General features: G+C 34.2%; 3 protein-coding genes across 6 annotated transcripts; all 3 read left to right on the forward strand.

The window, feature by feature from the left end:
* Window positions 1-29: 29 nt before the first annotated feature.
* Window positions 30-1894, forward strand: RpL13 (ribosomal protein L13). Its single transcript, XM_088047324.1, has 5 exons — window positions 30-124; window positions 347-600; window positions 648-839; window positions 1561-1677; window positions 1739-1894. Exons 2-5 carry the CDS (start codon window positions 355-357, stop codon window positions 1847-1849), a joined length of 666 nt encoding a protein of 221 aa, XP_087903450.1. The 5' UTR covers window positions 30-124; window positions 347-354; the 3' UTR covers window positions 1850-1894.
* Window positions 1895-3527: 1633 nt separating this feature from the next.
* On the forward strand, window positions 3528-5871 carry nw (narrow). 4 transcript variants are annotated; one of them, XM_088047321.1, is made up of 4 exons: window positions 3528-3710; window positions 4622-4997; window positions 5048-5200; window positions 5451-5871. In XM_088047321.1, the coding sequence occupies exons 1-4, from the start codon at window positions 3650-3652 to the stop codon at window positions 5779-5781; spliced, it is 921 nt and encodes a 306-aa protein (XP_087903447.1). In that variant the 5' UTR covers window positions 3528-3649; the 3' UTR covers window positions 5782-5871. The 4 variants fall into 4 exon arrangements, with proteins under 4 accessions (XP_087903447.1, XP_087903449.1, XP_087903446.1 ...); XM_088047323.1 differs by having other exon boundaries at window positions 3530-3710; window positions 5048-5208; window positions 5451-5540; XM_088047320.1 differs by having other exon boundaries at window positions 3533-3710; window positions 5045-5200.
* Window positions 5872-9976: 4105 nt separating this feature from the next.
* LOC148166911 (fork head domain-containing protein FD4-like) lies at window positions 9977-11170 on the forward strand. Its single transcript, XM_088047600.1, has one exon. The coding sequence runs from the start codon at window positions 10076-10078 to the stop codon at window positions 10793-10795; it is 720 nt and encodes a 239-aa protein (XP_087903726.1). The 5' UTR covers window positions 9977-10075; the 3' UTR covers window positions 10796-11170.
* The last annotated feature ends 4637 nt before the right edge of the window (window positions 11171-15807 follow it).

A 15807-nucleotide genomic window follows, 5' to 3' on the forward strand; every position in this document is an offset into this window, starting at 1 on the left:
TTCGATTCAAAACTCCCGCCAGTGGTGACGTCACCCTAAACTGGAACGTGGCGCCTGTCACATTCTGCGCCTGGCTTCTGTCATTTTGTTGAGTGTTTGACTTGTGTCGGGTGTTCCAACGGAGGTTGGTATACTTTTTCCACAAAAATCTCGATAAATACGTATCATCCACCCGAAAAACCGTTCAAATAACCAAAATATCACCCTTCTTTTTACAATCCAACTAATTTTACTCTCACAAACGCCCTTCATTGTGTCAAAATTCGCGATCGTGTTAATTGAGGTTATGTGTTCAGTGTTGTGACCATAAGTTTTTCGTCGGTTTAAAGCTTCTTTATGATTTAAGGACTAGACATGGCACCCAAAGGTAATAATATGATCCCGAATGGGCACTTCCATAAAGATTGGCAACGTTTCGTGAAAACATGGTTCAACCAACCTGCACGAAAAATCAGACGGAGGCAAAACCGGATCAAGAAAGCTAGAGCCATCGCTCCAAGACCTGCAGCGGGTCCTTTGAGACCGATTGTACGATGCCCAACAGTTCGTTATCACACCAAAGTTCGTGCAGGACGCGGGTTCACTTTGCAAGAATTAAAGGTACGTTGATGATATTCACAATAATTGAACTAATTTGGAGGTTTTAGGCGGCAGGTATTAACGGCAATTTCGCCAAGACTATTGGGATTGCTGTGGATTACCGTAGAAGAAACAAATCTATTGAATCAGTTCTTCTCAACGCCCAACGTCTTAAGGAGTATAAATCTAAACTCATTTTGTTCCCTATCAATAATAAGAAGAAGTTGAGGGCTGGTGAAGCCACAGAGGAGGAGAGAAAGGTAAAAGATAGGGGCTAGTCTACATCTCTCTGAAATGTTTAACAGGGTCTGGAGATGTGACTACTTAAATTTTGAGTTAGCAATTGTTTTACTCAGTAGGCCTCTTTTGTTTCTGTGGAAAAAAACCGTTAGTTTTGTTGTAGTAATACGATGTATAAATGTTTCACCATCAAGGGTGGCTTGGGAATTTATATCATACCATTTTCCCGCTTGCGTTTTTTGTGCTCATTTTTTAATGTAAGTTTGACATTTCATAGCCACCTTTGATGAGGATCATTTATAAACTGTATGTTGGTAACCTTGTCTGTGACCAACATAATTTTGCAATCGCATTTAAAACATTTGCTAAGTTTTCTATTACAAGTATCAAGCAATTTAATTGATTTATATGTATCAGATGACAATTTTTGAGTTTACGTAAACTTTTTGGGTGTTTTAGATGATTCATCTGTTGATTTTCAAGTCATCAGTGGTCATCACATTGGCGTTTTTTAAAGCTTATTTAATTCGGATAAATATTTTTATTATAATGAATGAGACTTTCCATTTAGAACTATAATTTTCGATAAATTATGTAAGATGTAAAATAATCAAAACAAAACTGAGCGCGTTCCATTTTTTTTGCCATTGACACATTTTCTTCTAATTTCTTTCTGTTTATAACAATTTTTACGAGGTCTGAAATCAGTTAGAAAATGTTTCAATTTCTTTTTTCTTGCAGGTCGCCACTCAGCTGACCAGCGAGGTATTGCCTATCCGCCAATCTGCCGTCAGGACAAAGGCTAGAATTCCCACTGAGGAAGAAAAGAACTTCAATGCCTTCATCACGCTTAGGAAAGTAAGTAGCTTAATTCAACCAAGTCTTTATTATTTTAAATTTCTTTTTATTTGTTTTCTAGGCTCGTGCTGATGCTCGTTTCGTTGGTATTCGTGCTAAGAGAGCAAAGGATGCTGCTGAGAATCCTGAAGATGTGACCAAGGCTGCAAAAGCTCCGAAGGCAAAGAAGTAAATGAAGTTTTTGTATAAATAATCAAAAAGTTATGAAAAAAAAGAAGTTTTATTTCAAGTTCACCTGTTTTTCTAGTACAAGAATCAAGGAAATTTAATGGTATTACCCTTATATTGCTATTCTCGTTTTTTTACTTTTTTTACTGGCAGATTATGTTTTGAGTGGCGTCAGTAATTTAAAAAGTTTCGGTAAGTAATTTTAAAACATTTGTTAATGTATTAAAACTAAAACTGGATTTCTTGATTTTTGAGGGCTACAATATTTTCGTTTCTTTATTGCACCAGAGACGGAGTTGCGGTTAAGATTCTAAACCACTTGTGGTCTTTATATTGTTTAAATTTATAGTTTTTAAAAACAACTCGATTTTAAGAAAAAAACTTAACGATCTCGACTTTTTAAGTGAGTTCAACACAGGTTTCTGTAACTATGTAATGATAGTGCTACCATCTATTAGATAATTAAAGTTCTAGCGGCATTCATTCACTCAAGCGGGCTTTGTAATTTGAAATGTGTTGGTACCTCTTCTTGATACAAGTGTCAGCTTTGAAATGTTTGTACAGAGCTGCCAACACAAAAATAACAAAACTAGTTCTTATATTTCTATAAATACGAAACCAGAGCTCGTCACTTCATGAATTCTCAATTACTGTTTTGATTGGCAATTTCGAGGTTTTCCAAATAACCGTCGAACTTGTTTTCTACGAATAGATTTAACTAATTAGGTGTTAAACGGCTGTTTTCATTTCTAAATTGATTGCTAAAATTCGAATTCTTGAGTTATCTTTAACTGTAACAGTAGCGGGACAGTGGTGATCTCATGCGGCTATCTTAATTTGTAAATATTCAAAATTGTTCGTTTTGACCTTAGAATGATTGTTTGAAGTCCATTTTGGGATTTTAACGTTCCAAGCGAACAACATTTCAGTAGAGTTACGTAAGATCGTGGAGCAAAAAATGCCTTCTGCCCGTTTAAAAAAACACATATTTTACTCTCTTGACCAACTATAATTAATCTCTAGACCTGTGGTTTCTTTGTTTGGGGATTCTGTGAAATTTCCAAACTAATAAAGAAGACTTCGCTATCATTCCACGAACGTCATTATTCTTATTTTAATTAATAATTTAGTTGGAAAATATTCAGTAGCGCTCAGGACCACTTGACACTGATAATTAGAATTCTTTAATTATAAGTTATGTTTGAAATCGTTAATTAGCTTTTGGTACTTTGTAAATCGTGATGTTATCTACATCTACCGCTTGATTTGTATAGAGGATGTATAAATTTCCATGAGCTCATCGAAAAATCGGTACATTAATACAGCAAAAAATAGAAAAAAAATTATTACCAACCAATAAATATTTCAAATAAATGAGTGCATTCACCTGTGATAACTGTTTCGAGACATTTTCGCATATTTTTGGTATAAATATTTTGAAACAAGTTATTTGGCTAATTTGCATTTTGATTAACGTGCAAACTATTGTTTTATTTCCCTGTGGCACTTTCGCGGGTGATTACAAATTGTTGTAACGTTATGTAAATTGGTGTTTTTTTTTTGAGTGTTAATTAATTTAGTAGTCAAACATGTGCAAAAAGACGTGTAGTTTCTACGATGCAATAAAAAGTCCGTTCGTGACGTTCCAACGAAGAGGTCAAAAAAATAACCATCTGAAGTTTATAATAGGAATATCCATGGGAGAGGGATAGGGGGAAGTTGCATCCGGTAATCACAGCCACAAAAACAACAAGCGATTGTAAAGCTTCTCAGTCGGCGAGTTCGCTTTTGATAAAGAAACATCATGGGTCGTTACGTTGGTGGTTTATCTGCTGTTTTAGTCTTTTTTATTAGTTTGTCCACAGGTAAGTCACTTTTCGTTAATATTTACCAATTTCTTAAGATTTTCGTGAAATTTGTTTCATTTTTTTTTTCGTAATTTGACTTGATTTTTTTTCGTTGTGTAACTGTTTGATTAGAAGTTTTTTGGGGTTCGTTAATTGTTAATTTGAATCGTGTTAAGTCACACATGCGCTTTGTTTGCAGTGAAATTGCATTTGAGGAGGCTGGAATGCGAAGCAATTTCGTTGAACCGCCATAAAAAATAGGTAACACAACAAGTTTTAGCACGGCTGTAAAAATCTTAAATATCTCTTTGCTGTTAATCGCCCTTGAATGGGAAATTGGTACTATTTATGGCTAAGTCGCGTCTTGCAGTGCAAGTCTTATTTTTCTGATTTCGTTCAAACATACGATATTTATTGCCGCTAGTCGTCTCGGTCGCTTTTATTAGTTCTTTTTGAAAAAAGGGTTTTCTCGGTCTCAGACGGCCCGCAGAGCTGCATTTGAATTTTTTCAAGGTTGTGCGTTGTACTTATTTAAAATTTAACAGGTTTAGTATCCTGTCTGGATGAAAACCTTTTTGGTATTCATCGCAAATACGAAGACTATTTTACATCTTTTGTATCGGATGTAGTCTCGCTTAGTTCCGGAATATGACTAATAAATCAATATTCTATCCTCGTAGAAAAATCGCAGGTCTTTGACTTTTTTTATTTAATTTGATCCCCGGCCTTGGCCAAAACTAAGCTTAACTTCGTGACTCTCGAGATTAATTGTTTAACAAAGGTGAGGATTCTTGATTTTGTTGCAAGGAAATTTCTAGCAGGTCACTGACTTGTCTGTTTAAACTTGAGATGAGAGTACCGAATACTAGTTCTTATCTCATTTATACCTGTCTCGCACGTGTAATTAATAAACCATCATGGATTTTCAGGACAAAGAATAACCACCATACAACTTGATGGTGTGCAGTACTTTGTCAGCAGAATGAATCCTTACTCTCCTGAACTGAACTACTATCTGGCATATCAATACTGCCGATCTTTAGGACTTCAACTGGCTTCATTTGAAACAAAGGAAAAAGCTGACTCCATCACGCAATATCTCAAAAATGCAGGTTACGATAAATTCGATTTTTGGACTTCTGGAAATCGCTTAGGAACTGATATGTTTTTATGGATGAGCACAGGACTTCCTTTCAACGCTACTTTCAACTACATGCGAAAACCTGAAAGTGACGACGACAACGGTGCTACTATTTCTGATATTGTCAGTGGTAGTACCAGTCCTCAAAGAACTGCCAGGGAGAGGTAAACTCGTGATTTTTTCGTTATTTTTATACAGTTCTTTGATTTAGTAGCGACAGCGGTTCGGCCAACGGTTGCGTTGTTTTGAGAGCTCCTAGCTTCGAATGGGACACTGATGATTGCGTTTCAATCAAAGACTTCATTTGTGAGCAAACCCGTTGCTATTATTACAATTATGGATCTATTCCTGTGTCCACTGCGCAGGGGTAAGAAGGTGAGAGCCCCACGGCGACTCATCATGGGTTAACAGTATTTTCTAACTCTATTACTAAGTTGTAAACAGATAGGTCACCTTTTGACACCTCATTTGAATTGAATAGCATTAACATGGTACCGAGGTGATAGAATTTATTAACGTTATATAGCGACTTAACCCAGGTGATTGGTGGTTGAGAGGGCAAATTAACAATAACAAGAACCGTTTTGTGGTTTCTTAGACTAACACTTTTTTTTTAGGAAACCAAAACCGACAGTTACTACCACGCAACCTACTACAACTACAGAAAGTCTCAAAAATAATTTTATTCATATCAGTAAACTCATAAGTAAGCTTCGTTCAAACACGCAAGTGGCAAAGAAAGATGCTAAACTGGATGATTCTGCAATTTTGACAGATAAGGAAAATTTGGAACAGTCCACTAATGGACCCTACGATAATTTCAACGTAAATGCAGAATTGCAGGATGACCCGGCAGCTATCGCAGAGCAGGCTCAAGAAGGGTACGTTTCTACTATTGTGCCTGAGAAACTTACCACTTTGATCGACTCTTCTAATCCGTCCAAGTAGTATTTATTAAATGTGATGTATTACGTACATTTTCTGTGTTTTTAACCAGTACGATGTAGCATCAAAATAAAGTATGATAGTTCTTTTGTACCTTTTTATTTTTTTTCCCATCTCCTATCACCTTATACAAATTTAAGTATTCAAAAAAGCGGGAAGGAGCGCCATCTGTACTTCAACGCCAATTTTTTTTTAGTACCGCTATCGTCCACTAGGTGGTGGAACGTTACATTTCTTTTTAAAACTTTGGAGGCGTTTTTACCACTTTTGTTATTTACTTTCTTTTTCGTGTTTTATTGCTGTACTATTGATTCCCTTTACCAGATGTGTAGCATCAAAGTGGATCAATCAATAGGTGTAGCAAACACCGTTAGATTCTATTATTTTCAGCAGTAAAGTTGTTTGAATCACAATTGAATTATTGCTCGATTACTTGTATAATGTTAAGTGAGGTTTAGAAAGGCAAGGAAGACGAATTAAATTACCTATTATATTACAGTAACGAGGTAACGGTTACGTAATAAACTCTAGGATTTTAGACTTCGATTTTATTTTGTATTTTTATCTTTCGGAAAATTAAATTTTGAAGTGTTATTTGTTATTATTGTTACGGAAATAATAAACACAACACTTAGTTTTGGGTAAAATAAAAATCAAAGTAATGTTGGTAACGGTTTAATAATTTTACGGTTTTCGTGCAGTAAATAAATATTGCTTACTGGACCGTGTTTCGCGCCTACGCTTTAAAAGTATCGAAATCTTCTATAGCTAAATTCTATTTTAATAAGTTTGAAATTCGAATTAAGACCGGTTTTTTATGTAAAAATGTGCGAGAAAAACGATGGTGAAAACTCAATCTTTCGCTCTGTTTCGGAGACATCGAGCAGGGACTGAAAATTTGCTATCCACGAATTTGAACGCTTCTTTTTGATTATTTATTGACGTACGTGAAAAAATCGCTCAGTTTTAAATTTTGCGTAAAAGGATCGCCAATAATTTAATATTACTTCATAAATAAGCAAGATATCGACCGTGTCTGAATTAGAAACCGAAAGGCTGCTAACTTCCATACCGAAAAATATTATATTTTGAATTCGAACTATCGAAGATCGATTTCTAAGCTAAAAAATCGCAAAAAAAACGTTCCGAAAAGGGTTGTTTGATATTTGTCATAATTTCGGAGATATGGAGCAAAATCGTGGCCTTCTGGCGACAACCCAAAATTTCAAACGCCTCTAATTCAGTTATTTGTTGGCGAACGAGAAAATCAATGATAGTTTTGGATTCAGTGCGAAATTCTGCGTACAATGAACCTATATAGCTCAAATTTTCTTATCAAATAAACGAGATATTGACCGAAATAGATTTTTAACGGGTGTTTTTAGGGTCATTTTCAAGAAGCTGTTTCGGGGCGAAAATTGTGCTTAGTACTATTGAATTACATATCGATTAAAAGAGCAGCTCGAGATCTATCAACTGGCCAAATCTCAGATCGATAGGTCCAGTAGTTTACGAGGGGCGATCGAAAAACAAAAAATTTTAATTTTTTTATCGATTGAGCAAAATTTTTTTGCCCTAAAAATTGTCTATCGAATTTTCGTTTTTTAAGGGCGTATTCTAAAGTAGAATGAGCCGAGAAACACGCTGGTAAAAACGGTTTCCAAAAATCTCTTGTAGTTTCGGAGATATCGAGTTATTTGTGGACCGATCTTAACGAACCTTACTTTTTTGGATTCTACGTAAAATGAGCACCAATACTTTAATTTTGCTTCATATATAAGCCAGATATCGGCCGTGTCTGAATTAGAGAACGACAGGCAGCTAACTTCCATACTGAAAAAAAATAAAATTTTGGAATTGAACCATCGAAGATCTTTTAGTCTTAATTTTTCTTTAATTTTTTGAAGTCGAGTTAAGACCGGAGTTTTATGTAAAAAAGCGCGAAAAATACGACGGTGAAAACATATTTTTTGCTGTCTTCGTTTCGGAGTTATCAAAGTTTAATTATACACCTAGGAACTAAAACTCAGTTATTTGTATTGAAATCTGTATGTATTAAAGAGATCTTTTAAATGAATTATCATTTATCAATTATCATGATGAGAGGAATTTTTATCCATTTACGACACCAACTGCGAATATTAATCAAAACGTTAATTCAATTTTTGAACTAAAATTCTTTCGGTATTACGATTGGCAAAATTGTATTTCTACTAGTGTCTGAATTGAATTGGTACTCCGATCACGTGGGAACAAAAAGATTTTACCTCTAATAATATTTACGGAGAAAGTAAGTAACTCGTGATATGGCGAAGTTACATGTATTTTTATATGTAGGTACATTTCACAGTAATTTTTTATTTTGTTTCTTATCTTTTATCGTTATTTTTTCGATTTGAGATACATATTTCTCCATCAAAAGTACAGTAGAATTTTGGTGATCCGGAACCGAATTTTTCCGGATAAGTGAAATTTGTGGAATCGGGTGTTAACCTCTCAGTTTCAGATTTTTTTCCATAGTAATACATATATTATTTTATAGAATTCAGTGAAAATAAGTCTCAAAACTCAACGCTACAGATATAAATTCACAATACGGTTTTCAGGAACGATTTCTAAAAGGTTTCGGATCTGTTGTGGATTACACAGCTCAAAAACATTTTTTTTGTTGCCCTGAATATCTCTGCGGATTTCTATGTTTTCAAGACCATAGTTTTCGAATATTTTCTTGAAAGTACTAAATTGGCTCTGGTGTTTATGATTTTGGCGTATTTTATATTTTTAATAATTTAAAATAGACTTTGAGTCGGCTCTTCAGAACACGAATTATAATTAAGTGTTTATTATCATGTTAAAATTCGCTTTGTGGACGCCACGTGACCAACAAAAGTTGGAATGCTTCAAGATTTTCAGTAAATATGGGCATAAAGTTACACTTTCTCTAGTCATCTAGATAGATTTTCGGAGAATCTTGGAAATTATAGTGAAGAAGAGGGAAAGAGCTTCCACCATTCTAAAACCGATGACAGAATGATATTAGGGTAGATGGGATTGTCACTTGATGGCAGATTACTGCCGATCTTTAAAAAGAGATTGTTCTCAAAAAAATGTAAAAGATTAAAGTTTAACATACGTTTTATATATTTTTTTTCTTTTTCAACTTCTATTGTACTTTAATTAACCACTCAAACAAAACAATTTTTAATAATTTTCAAAAAAAATATATATATTTAAGAATATACTTGTTATTTCTTTCTCAATTTGACCGATTTTTAGTGAAATATGAAAATCAAGATTGAAAAAAAATCTGAGTTAAGCATCCAAAACCATCCCTAGTTTCGTGAATTGTTGGCATAGAAGTATGAAATCACTCTAACATCAAGGGCAACAAAATTATTGTTGACCAGTGTTATGCGTGTTTTTGGGTATCTAGCCCAGTTTTCTTACTGTTCATTATTTTGATTTTCGAAACTATTTTTTTAAGATTTTTTTTTATATTTTTATACATATGTATTGGTATAATTCTGACAATTTTTTTAATTTTACAAATTAGTTTTTAATAAAAAAAACAAGCAGCAAAGTATTCTGAAATTTTGCATTTGCTCTAAAGTAGGTTTTCCACGTGCTAGATCAATTAACAGTAAATCGTTCTTTTGGGCTTTGGTTTTGTTTGGAACACCTACCAACTAATTTAAAGAACTGCCACGAAATTCGTTCCAGAGTTTTTATTTTCAAATCAACCTATACATAGTCTAGCTACAGGAAAAACTGTTTGACCGCGAAAGCCAATGTTTGACGAACCATAACTCCGCACGGCAAATTTGTCAAAGCTTTATTGTCTTAAACTGAGTAATGTTGTTGACTTATTCTTGTGTGACCATGCATGAAAATGAAGTTTTTGGCAATAGTTTGTAAGTTTTAAGATGTTATGTTATTAAGGTGGTTGTCTGCAGGTATTTAAAATAATTGTTGTGTGAAAATGCTAATAAATCGTGTGTATTTATATTATCATAAGCTAAAGCATGGATAGAGTCTTTATATGACAGAAAGTTACTAATAAAAATAAAGAAAGCTTTATGGTGAGCAGAGAACAGGTTATTTGAGAGGCGTATCATAAGGCGTGGTTTAAATGCCATTGTTCAGTTGGCCAATGGAGGTGTAGTGGGCGTTTCTCGGTTTTCCATATGTATTTATCCAAGTATAGAATTCAGTTCAAAACCGTCAAAGAGGTGGAACACATCTAAAGAAGTTGAAAACTAAACGCGGGTGGTGTGTTGTGAGTGTCAAAAAGGCAAAAATGCCGCGACCATCGCGAGAATCTTACGGAGACCAAAAACCTCCATATTCTTACATTTCGTTGACAGCCATGGCAATTTGGAACTCTCCTGAAAAAATGTTACCGCTGTCTGAAATCTACAAGTTTATCACCGACCGCTTTCCGTACTACAGGAAAAACACCCAAAGGTGGCAAAACTCCCTAAGACACAACTTATCTTTCAACGACTGCTTCATCAAGATCCCTCGCCGCCCCGATCGACCTGGTAAGGGCGCATATTGGGCTTTACATCCCGCCGCTTTCGATATGTTCGAAAATGGTAGTCTCTTACGTCGGCGGAAACGGTTTAAGCTGTTAAAAAGCGATAAAGAGACTCTAGACAACGAGCTTGCCGCTTTGGCGAATATTAACCGGTTTTTCTTCACTCCGCCGGAAAACGGAGACTACCCACCACAAAAACAGTTGCGGGAGCCGTCGCCTATTACCAAAATCAGCGAAACTGCCACATGTATAAGGCCTAAGAGGTCTTTTACCATCGAAAGTCTCATTTCCCCGGATAAACCAGCGGAAACACAAACTGTTCAAGTTATGGCACATCCTCACCCGTGGAATATGGCATCGTACTGCGATTTGGCTCTGGCACCGGTGAATCTAATGCAGTCTCCGTGCTACGCCAACTATACTATTCCACCTTGTAAGGATCTCATAGGACTATCGCAGTTGGCTTTGCGCTCAATTTGATGGTTGTGTCTGACTGATTTTCGTCCAGTGAACGTGCAGTAAGAACTGACAATGAGTATCTGTAAGGTAATCGTTCCTTGGGTACAGTACCTACAGTAGGTATCGACCTAGCGTATATAGGCTATCTAGACAAATAAATGTGATATTATTTAAATTATGATACTGAACAAAGGATGTACTTTATCATTTGTTTCTCAGCACGCGAAGAAATTATATTTGGTCGTTGTTGAATTAGCCCTTATCACGAGATGAGCATGTAAATATTTGTACTTTATTATGCGATAGTAGAATCGCACTTACGTTTCTATTGTGCATATGTGAATGTAACATTTACGCAATATATGTTGTATATATTTAATAAAACTATTAAAAGTCACCTTGTTTTTAATGCACTTTTTCACTATTCACTTTTTTTTTCAAACTATTTGACTCCTCTTAACAAACAATTACAACAAATAAATTGTTTCCATGACATTGTACTTTCAGAGAAATACAACAAAAACGTCTCTTTACTTCTGATTGCATTAACACAAAAACCGTGTAATTTTTTCATTTTTTTACATTTACCACGACAATGGACGGATTTAAAAGGCTACAATCACAAAGAAGCTTCAATCATTACACTCCCGAATTCAAAACTTTCGTCACTGCACATTTATTCTTCATATACATGCTAATAGCCAAGAAACGTACTTTGGGGTTGAAACAAACAGAAATCAGGTGAAAACTTTTAAATTAGTACATAGTATAAGAGACGGAAAATTCATGAAAAGTTATATTTATTAAACAGGTGTTTTAAAAATGTGTCACGCTGTAGTAAAATGTCGAAAAAAATCTAAAAGTAAAATCCTGGTAAGCTAAAATTTGCTCTAATTGAATTTCCGTTTTTCGGGATAATTGCGAAGCTCAAATTTCACATAATCATAGTAAATTGTTGAATTTAAATTTTGACATAATGAGACCAGTATGAGGTATGTTAAATATCCATAAATAAGGTAGGGCTAAATTAGAATTTCTAATTAAGGCGTACGACTTGGTACAACCGAAACAACCCATATGGATACAGTTATAATAAAACGGTTCCATAATAGACAACTTTGTTTAGACCTCTAATTATTTTTGCATTAATTTTCGGATGTAAATAACTTGAGATCATCTTAGCGTAGGTGGTGTTAGTTTGACAATACTTCATTTCCATAACTATAATGTAAATGGCCGGCATTTGAGGCTGTGAGAAAAAAACTTAGATACATTATCTGATGTAAATTAAAACGGAAAGTGTAAGTCTATACATATAAATTAATGGAGTTGTCATTAAATTTGGAGCTCTGTATAAAAAGAGCTTTTGTTTGTTAACTCCTGTTGATATTCAACAAAAAGTTTAATCAACCACATTGTTTAGAATCATATAATTAAGTTGAAATGTTGATGAACGTCAGATAATACGTAATTAGTTAGACTCATGTAAAAGGCAATTTTAATTACACCATTAATATTGAATTAATTGGATTAATCGATTATCGGGGATATTGCGGAGCATTTCTTCCACCTCAAACATATTCTACTTTGATGATTGTAGATAAGACGAGTAATAAGAATGGATTTCTCGCGATCGAGAGAAGGAAAATTGAAAAAAGCGTTTAGCTGATCCGACGGTTGATTTCGGCATGATGAAGCAAAATGAAGAAAGAAATTCTGTGCTGGGTGCAGTGGGGGTGGGCAAGCTTTATTGGTTTATTTTCATGCTTAGCTAGATTACATTTTTATTCTTTTCATTATTGTCTTCCATATTTCTTAGTTTGAAAATTTTGAAATTGAAGTGTGTAAAAAATGAGAATGAATGGGTCTGTGCGCCCCTGGTGATTTGAACGTGTGTAAATTTGAAAAATCGTGCCTCACAACACATTAAACCATATCTAATAGATCAGTTGTCCGACATATACGATACAAATGTATCATCAAATGGAAGTCACATCCCTTTGAAAGCAATTATCAATGGTCTATGCATAAATATTGTCACTAATAGAATTCAGTTTGGGGTTATGTTTTGTCAAATAAGCACAGGGGAGTGTCAGATGTACCCTAAATAGCAATAAATCACAAGCATATGCAGTGAACGCCGAAAATCAAATTATATTAAACACTTTTGTAAGGATGCACTTCTATAGATATTTATTTATGTTTTTATAAAGGACAAAAGTAGGCGTGACATGTCTTTGCTCGGTTAATTTTATCGAAATCTCGGGACTAAAAATGCATCAGACAAAGCCCGAAATAATGGTTTTGAAATAAGAGTATATAAACAGTCCAACGGGGCACAACAATGATGAAGATAATAGAAAAACACCATTCCCATCATACAAAGAGCTGAAGAAGGCAAGCCGACACGTCCGCTGTTGTCACAGGTAATGTACGTGTGCTTTACTTAATTATGGTGTGAAATGAAGCCCATTATACCTATTTGATTTCATTCTTACTCATAATTGACCACCCATAAAAGTGAGAATTTGATAAATCGATCGAAAAAATTCAATCAATACATACAAGGCAAAAACTAAATTTGTTTTTTCTTAAACTGTGTGCACCGACATATTAACTTCAAACCAATCTTCAAAAAAACTTTTTCTGGGAATACTTGTCAACGCTAATCGGGATTTAATAATAGTAGGGTTCGGTTTCATGGATCACCTGCTCAATAAGTGCGAAATAAATTTACGTTCTGACACTTCTTTGCTCTTTTTTCTCTGTTATTACGCCAAAAATTGCCGACCTGCCAAATTACGACTATCACATATTAATTTATTGTATTAATTTAATTATACACATTTTCCGGAAATTCTTACACCTAATGTCACAAATTAGACAGGTGCTAAATAGGCTTTGGACCTTCCAAATTTGTTTTTAAAACGATGTTTGCCTCAACGAAAGGTGCACAAATTTTTTCCGTGCCTTAAATTATTATTCTTCTAAGCACCGTTCAGGACCAACCGCCAGATTGCGTAAAAACTGGACTTTTACCGGAGTTTTATAAAACTTGCATGACTGCAATCAGATGTACATAACTCTATAAACGCAACAATGTCATCATAAAACTTTTATATTTGGTGTTCTCTAATTAAATGATTGTCTGAGTAGACGTTATTAGTCACTAATTTATTTCACTACTACACCACAAGTATTTCGTGTATTTATCAGATAGAACTGGAATTTCGTGTCTGCCACTTCGCGAATTTTTATCATTTGTTAAATCTGTCGTGTTTACTGATACCTATAATTAAATGTTTACTTATCTGAAGTATTTGTTTTACAGTGCAACAGCAGCTATTGAGGACAGGTTTACCACATAATAATGGTAATTTATGTTTCCATGAACACGTAGATACTTGCATAGTATACTGGACCAAAATCGTTCGGTTAAACTCAGTTCTGATCAAATTCTTTCGTCTTTTGATGCACTATATTGCACTGTTATAAATGAATTTATTGCCCTATAGATATTTACATGATAAGGACGGAAAGTGCCGAATTTTGCGCGAGTGAGAATGTAGATATCAACTTTTCGACGAGTTTTACGTACACTAATTTTCTTACTATTCTCTATCTAATTTCTTAGGAAAAGTTTACCATCTGAAAACTGTCCGTTTATTGAATACAAGGCTTTGATTCTTTTGTAAAAATAATAACAGATGTCTACCAAATTGGCATTTATAAAAGAAAATCCTCTCATATTAGAGATTAATCAAATGACGCTTGAATTTTAGGCCCAAATACTTAAACGATTTACTGTAAAATGACATACGTACATAATTATAAAAATTAATGTCATATTTGCTTTATAAGATTAAAAATTGCACTCTGTGCAGTGGTCGCCATATGCAAATATGTGCAAAGTTGTGCCAGAAACAAGATGGAATGTAAAGTTAATTGTGGTTCAGGTTTCTAATTAAGTCATTGAGGTTGAGGTTTTTCGAAATTGAATAGAAAGAATATCGATGAGTGTGTATAAATGAGTTTCTTCGATTAGTAGTGTAATTTGTGCTTTTGAAATTCTTAGTTGTCTCTGGAAGTTAAGTTTTGAAAAGTATGTGGAAATGTCGTATTATGATGGTGGTTATGAAGTTAGCCAGGTGTGTTTTGAAACATTTGAATATTTTAATAGAAGAATCGTTTAATAACATTAGAAAAAGCGCATTAGAAAAACACTTAATGGTCGGAATCAAAGTGACATTAGTAAGAAAATTATACGGGAAGTTTGAATTTATTACTGAGAGCACAACCGGAACAACCCACAATCAAATTAACATGAAGTTGTAGTGGAAAAACGTCAAATGATATAGGAGGCGTGGCTTACACGCTTACTTACTATAATGATACATATTTAATTTGTCATTTAAGTAATATTGATAGTGTATAAAAACTAAAAGCAGATATAAAATAAATGTCTCTATAATTATGTTCATAAATATTTTGTAAGCCTAAATGAGGAGAACACATGTTATTTTGGTAATGTGTTTCGCAGCTTGCTTCACTCTGTACAATATTACGTGTTTTTTAAGGTGCCTGATGGTATTTGGCGGCACCCTTGTTAGTGTAAATTTTAATCAAAAATTAATTGACTCCGTTGACCTGGATAACTTGTAAAAATTTCTATTAATAAAACACAATGCTAAAAAATACACAAACCTAATTTTAAACACATCAAAAAGATCAATAACTAAAAGTTTCTTTGTTGCCGGTGTACATAATAGCATTAATCTGTTCAAGTCATTTTATTACCATTATTCATATAAAGGTATAGTGAGTCATCCATTGTTGTTTTGTTGTGCCCAAATTTCTCCTAAATTTCACAGGGTCGCACTTTTCAAATCATGCAAATTCATTATCATCTAATGGAAATCCTTTCAATAAAGCGACAGAATTTTACCGACTTTGTTTACATAATATGTCATTCCACATAGATTCGGGTTTGTTCCATACTATGGCGGCAACTATCAAAGTGCTATTATGGGTGA

This window comes from Gnatocerus cornutus, chromosome 10, assembly GCF_029298725.1.
Source record: "Gnatocerus cornutus isolate USDA-ARS CGAHR chromosome 10, icGnaCorn1.1, whole genome shotgun sequence".
NCBI lineage: Eukaryota > Metazoa > Arthropoda > Insecta > Coleoptera > Tenebrionidae > Gnatocerus > Gnatocerus cornutus.